The 12,265-nt window shown below is 58.6% G+C and overlaps 1 protein-coding gene across 6 annotated transcripts in view; it reads right to left on the reverse strand.

The window, feature by feature from the left end:
- The window catches only part of ATP2A3 (ATPase sarcoplasmic/endoplasmic reticulum Ca2+ transporting 3), a 37,690-nt gene extending 25,694 nt beyond the window's left edge, over positions 1-11,996 (reverse strand). For all 6 annotated transcript variants that reach the window (XM_021928579.2, XM_021928578.2, XM_021928577.2 and 3 more), the window contains exons 1-3: positions 11,713-11,996; positions 1,094-1,111; positions 753-835 (exon numbers count right to left, since the gene is read on the reverse strand). In XM_021928579.2, the coding sequence (XP_021784271.2) occupies positions 753-835; positions 1,094-1,111; positions 11,713-11,830 (219 nt within the window). In that variant the 5' untranslated portion in view covers positions 11,831-11,996. The remainder of the gene's footprint in view (positions 1-752; positions 836-1,093; positions 1,112-11,712) is intronic.
- Positions 11,997-12,265: the final 269 nt, after the last annotated feature.

The raw sequence follows: 12,265 nt of genomic DNA on the forward strand, positions 1-12,265 counted from the left end.
TTTTGTTTTTTTGAGACAGGGTCTTGCTCTGTTGCACAGGCTGGAATGCAGTGGTGTGATCACGGCTCACTGCAGCTCCGGCCTCCCAGGCCCGAGCGATTCTCCTGCCTCAGCCTCCAGAGCGGCTGGGACTATAGGCCTGCACCACCACACCCGGCTAAATTGTTTTTGTATTTTTTGTAGAGACAGATTCTCCCTATGTTGCCCAGGCTGGTCTCAAACTCCTTGGCTCAAGTGATTTTACTGCCTCGGCATCCCACAGTGCTGGGATTTCAGTCATGAGATGTTAGGTCCGGCTGTCTAAAGATCTTTTTGACGGTCACAGCTGGGAGGTGCTACTGGCATCTGGTAGGTAGGGTCCAGGGATGCTGCTAAACACCCTACAGTGGGAAGCCCCCACCCCACCCCAACAAAGAATGATCTGGTCTAAACTGTCAGTAGTGCTGAAGGAGAGACAGCCTAGGCTACAGCAGGGCGGGGCAGGGGGCGGATGTGAGTTGGAGAGCTCGCTGAGAGCCAGAGGATAAGATGGATTGGAGGGGTCAGGTGGAAGCTGGGGGCCCAGTATAGGGGCCATGAGGGTTCAGGCAAGGGAGGCTGAATTCTGAGTAGGGCAGGGCCAGGGAAGGCCAGAGAGCAGGCCCAGGGTGTGGAGAACAGGGCCAGGCTCCAGGGCCTCAGAGCACTGCCCAGCCTGGCTCTCCCTCCAGGGTTACCCACTCCCACAGGATGGCAGGCAGGGCCCCACTTACAAAGGAGACAAGGGCGGCCAGCAGCAGGATGCGCACCAGGAGGTCCTCAAACTGTTCCAGCACCAGCTCCCACAGGGACTTCCCTGGGAACAGGAGTCATGCATGAGGCTGGGCCCCCACCACTGACCCTTCCCACTTGGAGCTAGGATGGCCCCGGAAACCTCCCATTCTCTCCCTGCACTCGGAAGCGGGAGGACCCAGATCCCTGAGAGGCTCAGGTGGGCGATCCTGGGGAGCTCAGCAAGGCCTCACTCAGCGGGGAGGGGAAGTCACGACCTGACGGTGAAGGACCCAGGGATGCTGCCCCGCGGCCTAGCGGTCCATCACGGTGCCAGCCTCACCTTCCTCAGTCGGGAGCTCTGCAGGATCCAGGCAGCCACGGGAGCCATGAGGAGACAAAAGAGGAGTGGGTCACGCAGGGGGCTTCGGAGGAATCTGGCAGCGCCTGCCCACCGTGCCTGCCCAGACCCCCACCACGGACTGGATGTATCCCCAGGGCTCTGAGGTCACAGGATAAATGGTTTGGGCCCAAATGCGTCCACCCCTCTACCCTCCCCCCACTCAGATTGAGGAAGATCTAGGGTGACTTGGCTCATCTTGGGATGAGATCGGAGCCAAGAGGGTCCTTCCAGCCCCTCCGGTCCAGCCCCTCTCTGCCCCATTTCACAGAGGGGAAACTGAGGCCTAGAAAAGAGACACTTCCCCCACCCAGGTCACACAGAGAGCGGGCTGTTCTCACGGCTCCCCTGCGTAGCCCTTCCTTAGATGGCCGCATAGTCCTGTTGAGCATCTCCCATCCCCGCAGCAAGGCAGCCCCTCCCTCAAACAGAGAACACTGGCTCAGGCGTCTTCCGCTCACCAGGCCTCTGACATCCCTGCTCCCCTGCGACCAGCTGGACAAGGTCTGCAGCTGGGCCGGCCTGCTGAGCCCCACCGCACAGCGGGGCTCCCCCTGGACAGGACCCTAGCAGCCAGCACCCTGCAGTTAGGATCCCTCCCACAGTGCAGTCCCCCCAGGCCCTGCACTCCAGGTGAGTTCAGTGAAGACCCCCCAGCCCCGCCCCACACACCCAGTTTCCCCCACCCCCCGACACAACATGGTGAAGAACATTGTTTCCAAACTCCAACAGCACCCGCCTCACTTTAGGTGCTTTTTTTCTGAGACAGAGTCTCATTCTGTTGTCCAGGCTGGAGCACAGTGGTGCGATCTTGGCTCACTGCAACCCCCACCTCCCAGGTTCAAGCAATTCTCCTGCCTCAGCCTCCCGAGTAGCTGGGATTACAGGCACGCGGCACCACTCCCGGCTGATTTTTGTATTTTTAGTAGAAACGGGGTTTCACTGTGTTGGCCAGGTGGTCTCGAACTCCTACCTTTGTGATCTGCCCACCTCGGCCTCCCAAAGTGCTGGGATGACAGGCGTGAGCCACCACGCCCCAGCCTAGGTGCTGATTTTTATCTCCAACATTTCCCGAAGCACCTTTCATATCAAGCAGAGCTGGGTGCCTCAGGCCCCTGACGTGGTTGAATCATTCCTGCAGCCTAAAGGGGAGGCTGCAGAGAGTTCCAGCCCCTCCACTTCACAGAGCGGGGCTTGAAGGATCACGGTGGAGGCGTGGCTTGAGCAAAGCCACACAATGAGTGAGTGGGTCTGTGTGGGGAAGAGAGGGGCGGGAGCCGGGCTCTGGAGGATGGGCTTGGAGAAGCTCCCCCTTCCCAGGCCACAGTCTAACCGAGCCCTGCCTTCTCCTGTCCCTTGCCACTCATAGGACGTCTCCGGACATCTGCGGCATCTCCCCGAAGCTCGTTAGCAGTGTGGAATCTGAGGCCCCGGCCCTGGCTGGCTCTCTTCCACCTCCTCCTTCCTGACACTGGAAACAGGGCCTCGCGTCGGTCCACCTGTTTTTGGCCTGCAGGCATTTCTTTCCTATGGGAGCCCTCTCCCCGGACCACCTGTTTGGAAGCTTTAGGGTCTGCACCTGGCAGCTGAACCCTGGGGAGTATCAAGCAGCCCACTGGACTGCAGGAATCCAGGAGGAAAATATATAGCCTAAAAATACACTTTCTAGCATTTTCTCCAAAGTCCTATTTTCGGCAGTGGCTGACATTTTCCGTGGAAAATGTAATCTCCAGTGTCCTGCGTCGAGATTAAAATCAAACAGACTTTTTCCTTCTGATCTATTTAGCTGAGGCGAACAGGAAAGGCGGGGGGCGGGCCAGGCCTGGTTTCTGGGCCAATTCGCCAATGGAACAGTGTGCTTTAGAGGACACCCCAGCCATGCCCCAGCCTCAAATCAGGACAATGCTAACCTCACGGTGTGCACGGGTAGGCTTGTGCCGGGCGCTACCCGGGAGATGCCTGTAACCCTCACCTTTCTTTATTCTGGGCAAGGGTGAGGCCTGGGGTTGGGAAGCGTGTCGTGGGGTACACGTGCCAGCTCCGGTCCCTGTACTTCCTCACAGAGGTCCCCACGATGCCTCCTGCCTGCCTCGGCTGGTCCCTCAAGTCCTCCTTTCTCTCTCTCTTGTTTTTTTTTTTTTTTTTTTGAGACGCAGTCTTGCTCTGTCGCCCAGGCTGGAGTGCAGTGGCGCGATCTTAGCCCACTGCAAGCTCCGCCTCCCAGGTTCAAGCGATTTTCCTGCCTCAGCCTCCCAGGTAGCTGGAATTACAGGTGCCCGCCACCACGCCCAGCTAATTTTTGTATTTTCAGTAGAGGCGGGGTTTCAGCATGTTGGCCAGCCTGGTCTCAAACTCCCGACCTCAGGTGATCCGCCCACCTCAGCCTCCCAAAGTGCTGGGATTACAGGTGTGAGCCACAGCAGCTGGCTCAGTTCTCCTTTCTCTACCTGTCGACCTGGGTCATCTCCCCTTCTGCTCTCTGACCCACCCTGACCCAGGACCCACTCTTTGGTGCTCATGATGCTGTTCCCCAAATATTTCTGGTCCTCCCCACCTTGTGGGCATAGTAGGAAGGCACTGCCCGGCCCCCGTGTGACTTTTGAGAAGAAGAATGTGTATTCCTGCCAGGTTGGAGCACTGACTTCTGGTGGGGGGCTTTCTAGGAGGTCACTGTCCAGCAGAATGTCCTGTGATAGCAGACGTGTCCTCCATCTGTGCTGGCCAGGACCGGAGCCACTAGCCACAGGCAGCTGGCGCGCCCCTGGACTGTGACTGATTTCAAATTTTACTTTAATTTTCATGCATTTAAATGTAAATAGCCAAGCGGTTGGAGCTCTTTGACACTCTCCTACAGCAGCCAGCAGCCTGTGAGATGGTGTCTGCTCCATCGACCGGGGTCACAGAGTGAGGAAGGCACAGAGCCCTCAGTGACCAGTCTGCTGCCAGCACTCAGCAGGCGTGAGAAAGGAGCCTCTGGTCCTTCAAGCTGCCGAGATTCCGAGGCGATGGCTGCAGTAACCAAGCTGAACCTGACTGATAGCCCCCTCCGCCCAGACCTGGCTTCCTCCGCAAAGCCCCCTCTCACCCCACCCCGCTGAGGAGGCCTGACCTGCCTCTGAGCACAGCTCTGGTCCTGCCCACACAGCCGGCTCCTTGTGGGGCCTTGAGCCTCATTTGGGAGGTGAGGTACACACACCCACCTTGAAGGCCTGCTGTGATGATGATCATCATCATTACTATTAACAGCCACATTTACCAAGCACCTGCCAAGCAATGCCCCAGGTGCCTTCCCGCATTATCTGCAGAGAACAAATGGGAAGACGCTGGGGACCGAGCTAAGCACGTGAGGTGCTTAGCAGAGGTCATAGCAGCGGCAGCTGGTGGTGTGCGCCAGACGCGCTGCCAACTCCCTGTGTGCCTTATTCTCATGATCCTCAAACAAGCTGGGAAGGAAGATGCCATTGTTATACCCATTTTACAGAGTACACAACAGAGAGGTTGAGTGACTAGTTCTCTGTCACACAGCGGGGGAGGCCGGGAAGGGTTTTGAGCTCAGGCAGTCTGGCTCTCGATGCCCTGCTGTGGACCTCCTGAGCTAATTCTTAGGCTGTCCTGCCTTCCTCCTCCACGCTCTTTACCACCCACCCAAGGTCATCTGAAAACCTTGGTGTCCCATGTCCTGGTTGCTGGGCTGGATGTCCTCATCCCACCAGTTGGTGTGCCCCTCTGTAGAGAACCCAGGATTTTTGGACAAATCCTCCTGTCCAAAAGGCGCTGCTGGCCTCCCTCATGGGGTTTTAGGGGCCTGCGAGGCTCTGCCTGCTCAGGCCTGGTCTGCTTCTAAATTCAACCCTGAAGGACCCAATTCTCCCCTCGCATGAGTGAGCCCCAGGGTGATGGAGGGAGCCCAGGGCTGGGAGATGCCCCACTCCAGGCGTTCCTGGAAGACGCTGGCTCCTTCCTTGCTCTCTCCAAGGCTGCACGTTGGGGTCTGAGACAGTTCCCCTTGAAATGGCGGCCTTGGGCCTCTTGCTGTGCCAGATGTCCCATCTGTTAAATGAGAGAGTGCCCTGGCTCTGCCCACTCTCATGGCCATCCGCTGGGCTGCAGGGGGCAGAGACAGGACTGGGGGGGTGCCGCTCCCTCTGAGAGCCACAGTGGGGCTGGCCACTATTCTCATCTGAGCCTCTGCCACGGTGACCCCTGCCTGGCCCATGTTGCCCAACTGAGAGGGCCTGTGTTCATGGAGGCCCAGCGTGCAGGCCTGGGAGTCAGCCTGCAGTCCTGGGACAAAAGGGAGGTGATCACAGAAGCTTTGTGGCTTAGATCAAGGAATCTGGTCCAGAGGGCTCAAGTTCAAATCCTGCTCTATCTCACAGTACTTCTGTGGCCACAGGCCAGTTACCTCACCCCCTGTGTCTGTTTCTTCATCTGCAAAAAGAGGGTGATGATGGTAAGAACCTCACAAGGATGCTGGGAAGATTGAACGGCGTGCACAAAGCACGTGGAATTCAGAGCACACAGTGAACACGCTCCAGCCATAATCACTTGCTTGAATATAAGCTCTAGGGCAGCAAGAATTTTTTTTTTTTTTTTTGAGACGGAGTCTCGCTCTGTCGCCCAGGCTGGAGTGCAGTGGCCGGATCTCAGCTCACTGCAAGCTCCGCCTCCCGGGTTCACGCCATTCTCCTGCCTCAGCCTCCCGAGTAGCTGGGACTACAGGCGCCCGCCATCTCGCCTGGCTAGTTTTTTGTATTTTTTAGTAGAGACGGGGTTTCACCGTGTAGGCCAGGATGGTCTCGATCTCCTGACCTCGTGATCCACCCATCTCGGCCTCCCAAAGTGCTGGGATTACAGGCGTGAGCCACCGCGCCCGGCCGGGCAGCAAGATTTTGTTAAGTGCAGCGTCTCCAGCACCCAGAGCAGCTCCTGGAGCATAACTCAGTAAACATATGTGACGAATGACTGACCCCGCCTGTCCTGCTCATACAGCTTCAGTGGCTGTCTTTGGCCTACAGAATAAAGACCAACCTTAGCATGGCCTTCAGGGCCTTCCTGGATCTGCCCCCACCTGCCCTTCCAGGATCATGTCTGTATCCCGAATGTACATCTGTCCCTCCGTTAGCCAAGCCTCAGGATCGCCACCCCTGTTTTTTAGTTTATTTGTAATTCACAAATCATAATTGTATACATTTATGGGGTCCAGCATGATGTGTTGATAACCCCATTTTGCCAAACCTTCTCCTCCTCATATATATATATTGGTTTTTTGTTGTTTTTGTTTTTGTTTTTTTTTTCCACAAGGAGTCTCATTCTGTTGCCAGGCTGGCGCGATCTCGGCTCACTGCAACCTCTGCCTCCTGGGTTCAAGTGATTCTCCCGCCTCAGCCTCCCCAGTAGCTGGGATTACAGGCACCTGCCACCACACCAGGCTAATTTTTTATTTTTATTTTTAGTAGAGATGAGGTTTCACCATGTTGACCAGGCTGGTTTCGAACTCCTGACCTCAAGTGATCCGCCCACCTCGGCCTCCCAAAGTGCTGAGATCCCAAGATGCTAGCCACCGTGCCCGGCCTTCCTCCTCCAACATTTTACTTGTGCCATTCCTTCTGTGCACAGCAGCATCCCATCTCCTCATCTGAACCCCCTTTCCAGGAAGCCCCTCCCCTACCTCATCGATGTGCCCTTCTCTGAACAGTCGCCAGTATCCCCCCGCCACACTGGAACACTTCCAGGGCGGGGCGGGACTGAGTCATCCCTGTGTTTATGCTGAGTCCTTACAACCACTGTTTACTCTGTTGCTCCGTGGTGTGAGCCCACAGTCCAGAGCCAGGGAGAAGGGGGGTAAGCGATGCCCCGGGCTGCCCCCAGGCTCCACACCCCCTTCTCCCCTCATCCCCCTTCTACTCCTTCCTTCATTGGAAACTGGTATTTCAGCTTCTAAATGTCAGTTGCAGCTGGGAGAGGCAAGCACTCACCAGGTCTTCCTCAAAGGTAAATTTACAGAGCAATTAAATCGTCACTTGCAGAGTCAGGGAGAGGCCCTGGCGAGGCAGGGCCCGCCCAGCCCACCTGGCCCTGCCTGTGTCTCCGGGGTCCACCTGGAGTGGACACCTGACCTTGCTCTGCGGGGGCCGCTGCGGGGCCTTGGGAAGCAGCTCTCCGCTCTGCAGAGGGGCCGGCGGCACCCCTGGCTTGTCCGGAGCTGGAGATGAAGGTTTGCCCAACATCTCTTCGCCCGACTGTGCTGTGGGAAAAAACAGGCCCTGCCTTAGGGTGCAAGAGGGTGAGGGGGCCCAGCTGGGCAGGCCTGATGCTGCTCCTGGGGGGCTCCGGCTGCCCAGCAGAGGCCAGTGGGAGTGAAAACTAGGGTGAAGCACGAAAGACGTTGAGCTTCCAAAGGGCTGCAGGCAAACCACACCCTCTCAGATCCTGCACAGCCCTTATGGGATCTCAGGGTCCCAGCCGTGCTGTCCTGAGGAGCAGCAGGTCCAGGAAGGGGCAGGTCTGCCCAAGGCCACCCAGCAAGCAGGGCCACTCGGATGGATGGCTACCTCCTCCCGACACACTCCGTTCCTCTTGGCCTGGTTTCCGTGGGCTACGCATGTGGGTTGCCCGAGTTTCAGCGCCAACTAGGGCCTGGAACTTATTTGAGGGCAGCAAATAAGGCCAGAGCCAAGAAGCCGCTGGCAGGAGTCTAAATCTGGACCACCTGTCCCACCTGGCAGCCCTGGGGCCAAGGCGCTCACTGCAGATGGGCCGCGTGTGGCCCAGGAAGGCAGGCTTCTGCCCAGCTCGCCAGCTCCCTTGAACAGAGACCACCCCAGGAGACCTCCTGGGATCTGCCCGACTCCCATGTCACTGGGGTCTCCAGGAAGTATAGCTACAGGCAGGACATGCCCAACACAGCCAGGTCTCTTGCCTTGGCTCCAGTCCAGCAGAGGAGATGGGCAGCCCATTTGGTGGTTCCTTAACATACAAAAAGACACCCAACGTGACTTTAAACAGAAAGATGCCAAGCAAACCTACGAGAAGACTCTTCCACCAGACTGGCACAGATCAAACCGTCTGATCCTCCCCTGCACTGGCGAGGCAGTGGAGAACGAGCCGGTCACTCGGCACAACCGCACAGAGAACCAACTCTTTAGTGACAGCTGACGACCCTGAAAATATACACCCACTTAGACCCCACAGTTGCACCCCCAGGAATGCGTCCTTCAGTGATATTCACAAGTGCGTGACATGATGTGGCAACAAGAATACTCCTTGCGATACTGCGCGTCATAACAGAGGCTGCCAACACCACAAGCGTCCACCAGAATTCAGAGAAAAGCCACACGCCGAAATCCCACGCAGCCACCAGGAAGCCCCACCGTGCTCTTCCTGGCACCGGCTCCAAGAATGACTGTCAAGGTCAAAGCAGGGACAAAGAGCACTTCTCCTCCTCCTGCTTCCGTGTGGGAAAAGATCACAAGGTCACAGCTCCAGATGTGTGTATGCACGGACTGTCTTGGGAAGAAGACACAAGAAACTGGGAGGACTGGGAATGGGTGGCTGGGGAGAGTCGGAGACTTTGCTGTGTACCTTTTGTACCTTGAAGCTGGCACTGTGCACATTTTTATTCAAAAAATAAAAAAGACGTAAAAGAAAAAGCCCCCCAAGGAAGCTGAACTCTGGGTACCTCTGGCACCTGCAAAGGTGGGCTCACAGGAGGTACTGGGGCCAGGAGCCTCCCCACTCACTCCCTGTTGGGACTTGGGGCAGATGCTGTTTTATGTGTGAGTGGAGGGGGTTCCTGGCTAGCATGCTCACTGGCTGTGCTGCTGAGGCTTACCAGCTCTGAAGCGTCTGTCTGCAGTGAATAGGGAGGATGGAAGGTGGGGTGGGATCCCCAGCCCCTGCCTCCCTTCCTCCCTCCCCCAGCAGAATTTGCAAGCTTCAGGACTTAAGCAAATGACTTCCTTGTGGTTTCCACACTAACGACCTTGCAGGTGCACAGCCTCCTGGGGTGGGGAGAACACACGTCTCTGGGATGTCCCTTCTACCCACAGGCCTGACCCACCCTGCCACGCAGCTGGTGGCCAAGAGCCCGCCCCAGCCTCTTCTGCGACAAGGAAGGATGACTTGGTGTCTGTGACCTCACTAAAGACTCACAAACAACCCTGGGAGATGGGTTCTATGGTAGCCTCACGTATGGAGAAGAAACCGAGGCACAGAGAGGCAAAGAGGCTGGTCCAGCATTGCACAGCTATGAAGGGGCAGGGGTAGCGTTCAAAGCCTCATCAGCCCCACTCCAGCGGCTGTGCTAGGACATCTGTGCCTCCTCCTCAAGCCACGGCAAGCGTGTGGCAGGAAGGAACAGCTGGCTTCCCTCTGCTCACCTAATGACTTCTAGAGCCCTGGAATGTCCCCCAGTCCCAATCAGTGATCTGAGAGAAGAGCCCTCTAGGGACCCACGGAGGCTGGAGGCAAAGCTGAAAAAGCTGCACTAGCGGACCCAAACTCCTAGCACAGGCGCTGACACCAGGGTTCCAGAGCCTGCAGAACTTGTGACTCTCTTGTACAGATGGGGAAACCCGAGGCCCAGAGAGGCGCAGGTACCCAGTGCTAGCTCTACCACCTACTGTGTGACCTCGGGCAAGTGGTTTAACCTCTGGGTGCCTCCGTTTCCTCCTGTATAAAATGGGGATGACAACAGTTCCTCTCTTACGGAGTTGTTTTGGGGAGGAAATGAGATAGTAGATGAAAAATGCTGAGAACAGTACCTGGCACATAGTAAGTGCTCAGTGAACATCAGCTTTTATTATTAATACTATCCATGCCCAGAGGATCCAGGGGAGCCCAGCAATACCCCTCCCCAACTTCTCCCATCACAGCCCAACACACATCCACCCTCTGTGCACCTACACACCACGCCAAGCCCACAGCCTTCCCCATCAGCTCACACAGGTGTGCAGTGGCCAGGGCACCCCAAGATCTCATCCAACCAAATAACCGGTGGGGAAGGCTGGGGCTCCCTCCCTCCCAGCCGGTTCCTCCTCTGCTGGACCAGTGAACACAGGATGTCAGAACGGAGACAGACCTTGGCTAGGGTCATACAGGAGCAGAATTTGCGTGATTCCAGGGACAGGCCAAGGGCTGCGTCTCCAGTTTCCCTCGGGAATCAGGATTCCCAAGCTGGAGGCTATAGTAGCACAAAAGAGGTAGTGGGACCCCAGATCTGCCTGCCACGGCCCTCGCCCCTAGCCCACCGCAGGGTCAGAGGCAGGCCATGCTGCCCAGCTCTCCTGCAGCAAAGCACAACCTCCCTGCCAAGTCACTAATGGGGGATATTAAATAATATTTATCTCCCCAGTTCCTCCCACAGCTCAACTAAATATAGCAACTAATTTTTTTGAAAAAGGATTTCTGCTCCAGAAAGATAATATTTATATAAGAGGTGGTTTTCATAAACCAATACAAAACCCAAAAGTCCTTTTCTGACACCTCTTCCTAATTTTCAAGCTAGCCCTGAGTAGTAGGATCCCAGGGCTAGAATACCTTCCCCTCTGGCTGGCTGGGAACCCCAAAAGGGCAAGGCTCCAAGTCCCCAAAGGATGCAGACCTAGGCTGCCCTCTGAAGATGGTGAGGGCGTTTCTCCTGGGATCCCTCACATTCTGCCCCGCGCTGAGGGCATGAGCAAGGGGGTGGCAGGTCCTGCCTGGAAGGGATGTGGGGAGGGCACGTCTGTATCTTCCACCCTCATGGGACCTCCAAGGTGCCAGGCCACATCTGGACAGTACCCGGTGGCACTCAATGTGCCTTCTAGCAGAAACGAGGATCCCACACTCCTTTGAAGGAGGTGAGGACGAAATGATACCCCTCCACCCGAACAGCAAGGGCGTGAAGCCTCCCTCCCTCCCCAGAGATGGGAAAGGCCTCCCTGGCAGCTCCCTGAGGCCTTGACTCCGCCACCCCAGGAAGGTGGGTCTCCCGCCTCAGCAGTTCAAAGCCCCCACCGACTCCGCCAGCCACATCCGCTTCGGGTTGCAGAAAGAGGAAGACCTGGGGTGGGGGTGGGGGTGGGGGCCCCAAGGCTGCTGGCTGATAAGCGGCACCTTCTTGGGCGTTTCTGGAGCCCTCAGGGGAGACCCTGGGGCCAGCTGGGAGGCCGAGCCTGAGTCTCCGGCCGTCCCTCGCCCGCCGGTGTCAGCGCTGCACCTGCACGATACCGGCGGGAGAGGCGCGGCGTGCGGGTGGAATACGGTCCCGGATGGGGTGGAATAACGCTTCCAGGGTGGACGGGGCCGGGGTGGAGGTGGGAAGTCCGGGAGGACCGCGCAGAGGGTGCCAGGCGTCCGGTCTCCCCAGCTGCAACCCGACCCCAGCCCCCAGCCGCCAGCCCCCAGTCCCCGCGCCCGCGAAGGTGGCCGCGCAGCCCCGCCGGGTGCCCCAGGAGCATCCGAAGAGGTTTCCGGAGCCCTCGCTTCCTGCCCGCCCAGAGCCGGGTGGGGAGGCAGGAGGGGAAACTGAGACTGCGGCGCGCGCGGCCCCCGCTCCCCGGCCCGGCCCGCGCGCTCACCGTTGGGGCCGTAGCGCTCCCGCGCGCCGGTCACCTGCGCCGCGGTCAGGCCGCCCTCGGCTGTCACCGAGAAGTGGCGCAGCACGTCGGCGGCCGGGAGCAGGTGCGCCGCCTCCATGCCTCCGCCCGGCCGTCTGCGCCGTCGGCACCGTCGAGGCCGCCTCTCCGTGGGGGGCTACAAAGCGGGGCTCGGGGGGTTCGGGCCCGGGCTGGCGCCGCGCGAGGCCATGTCCGCTCTGGGACCTTCCCCGACGGCAGTGGCGGCGGCGGCCCCGGCCCGCGCCAGGATGCTGCGCCCGGGACTCCCTCCCCGGGGCGGGGCGGCGCGGGGCCCGCCCCCCATCACACCCCTTCCGGCCGCCCTGCGCGCCTGCCGCGACCCGGGGCGCACCGTCCGGGCCCCCCGCCCGTTCTGCAGAGGGGAAACTGAGGCCGCCGGCGGGGCGCGCTCTGGGCCCCTGTTGGGAGCCGGGGGCGATTGGCCCGGGGGTCCTGGATCCCGGTCCGCGGAGCTGCTGGGGTGGGATCTGGCCGAGAGCTGGGGCGGGCTGCG

This window comes from Papio anubis, chromosome 17 (genome assembly GCF_008728515.1).
Source record: "Papio anubis isolate 15944 chromosome 17, Panubis1.0, whole genome shotgun sequence".
Taxonomy (NCBI): domain Eukaryota; kingdom Metazoa; phylum Chordata; class Mammalia; order Primates; family Cercopithecidae; genus Papio; species Papio anubis.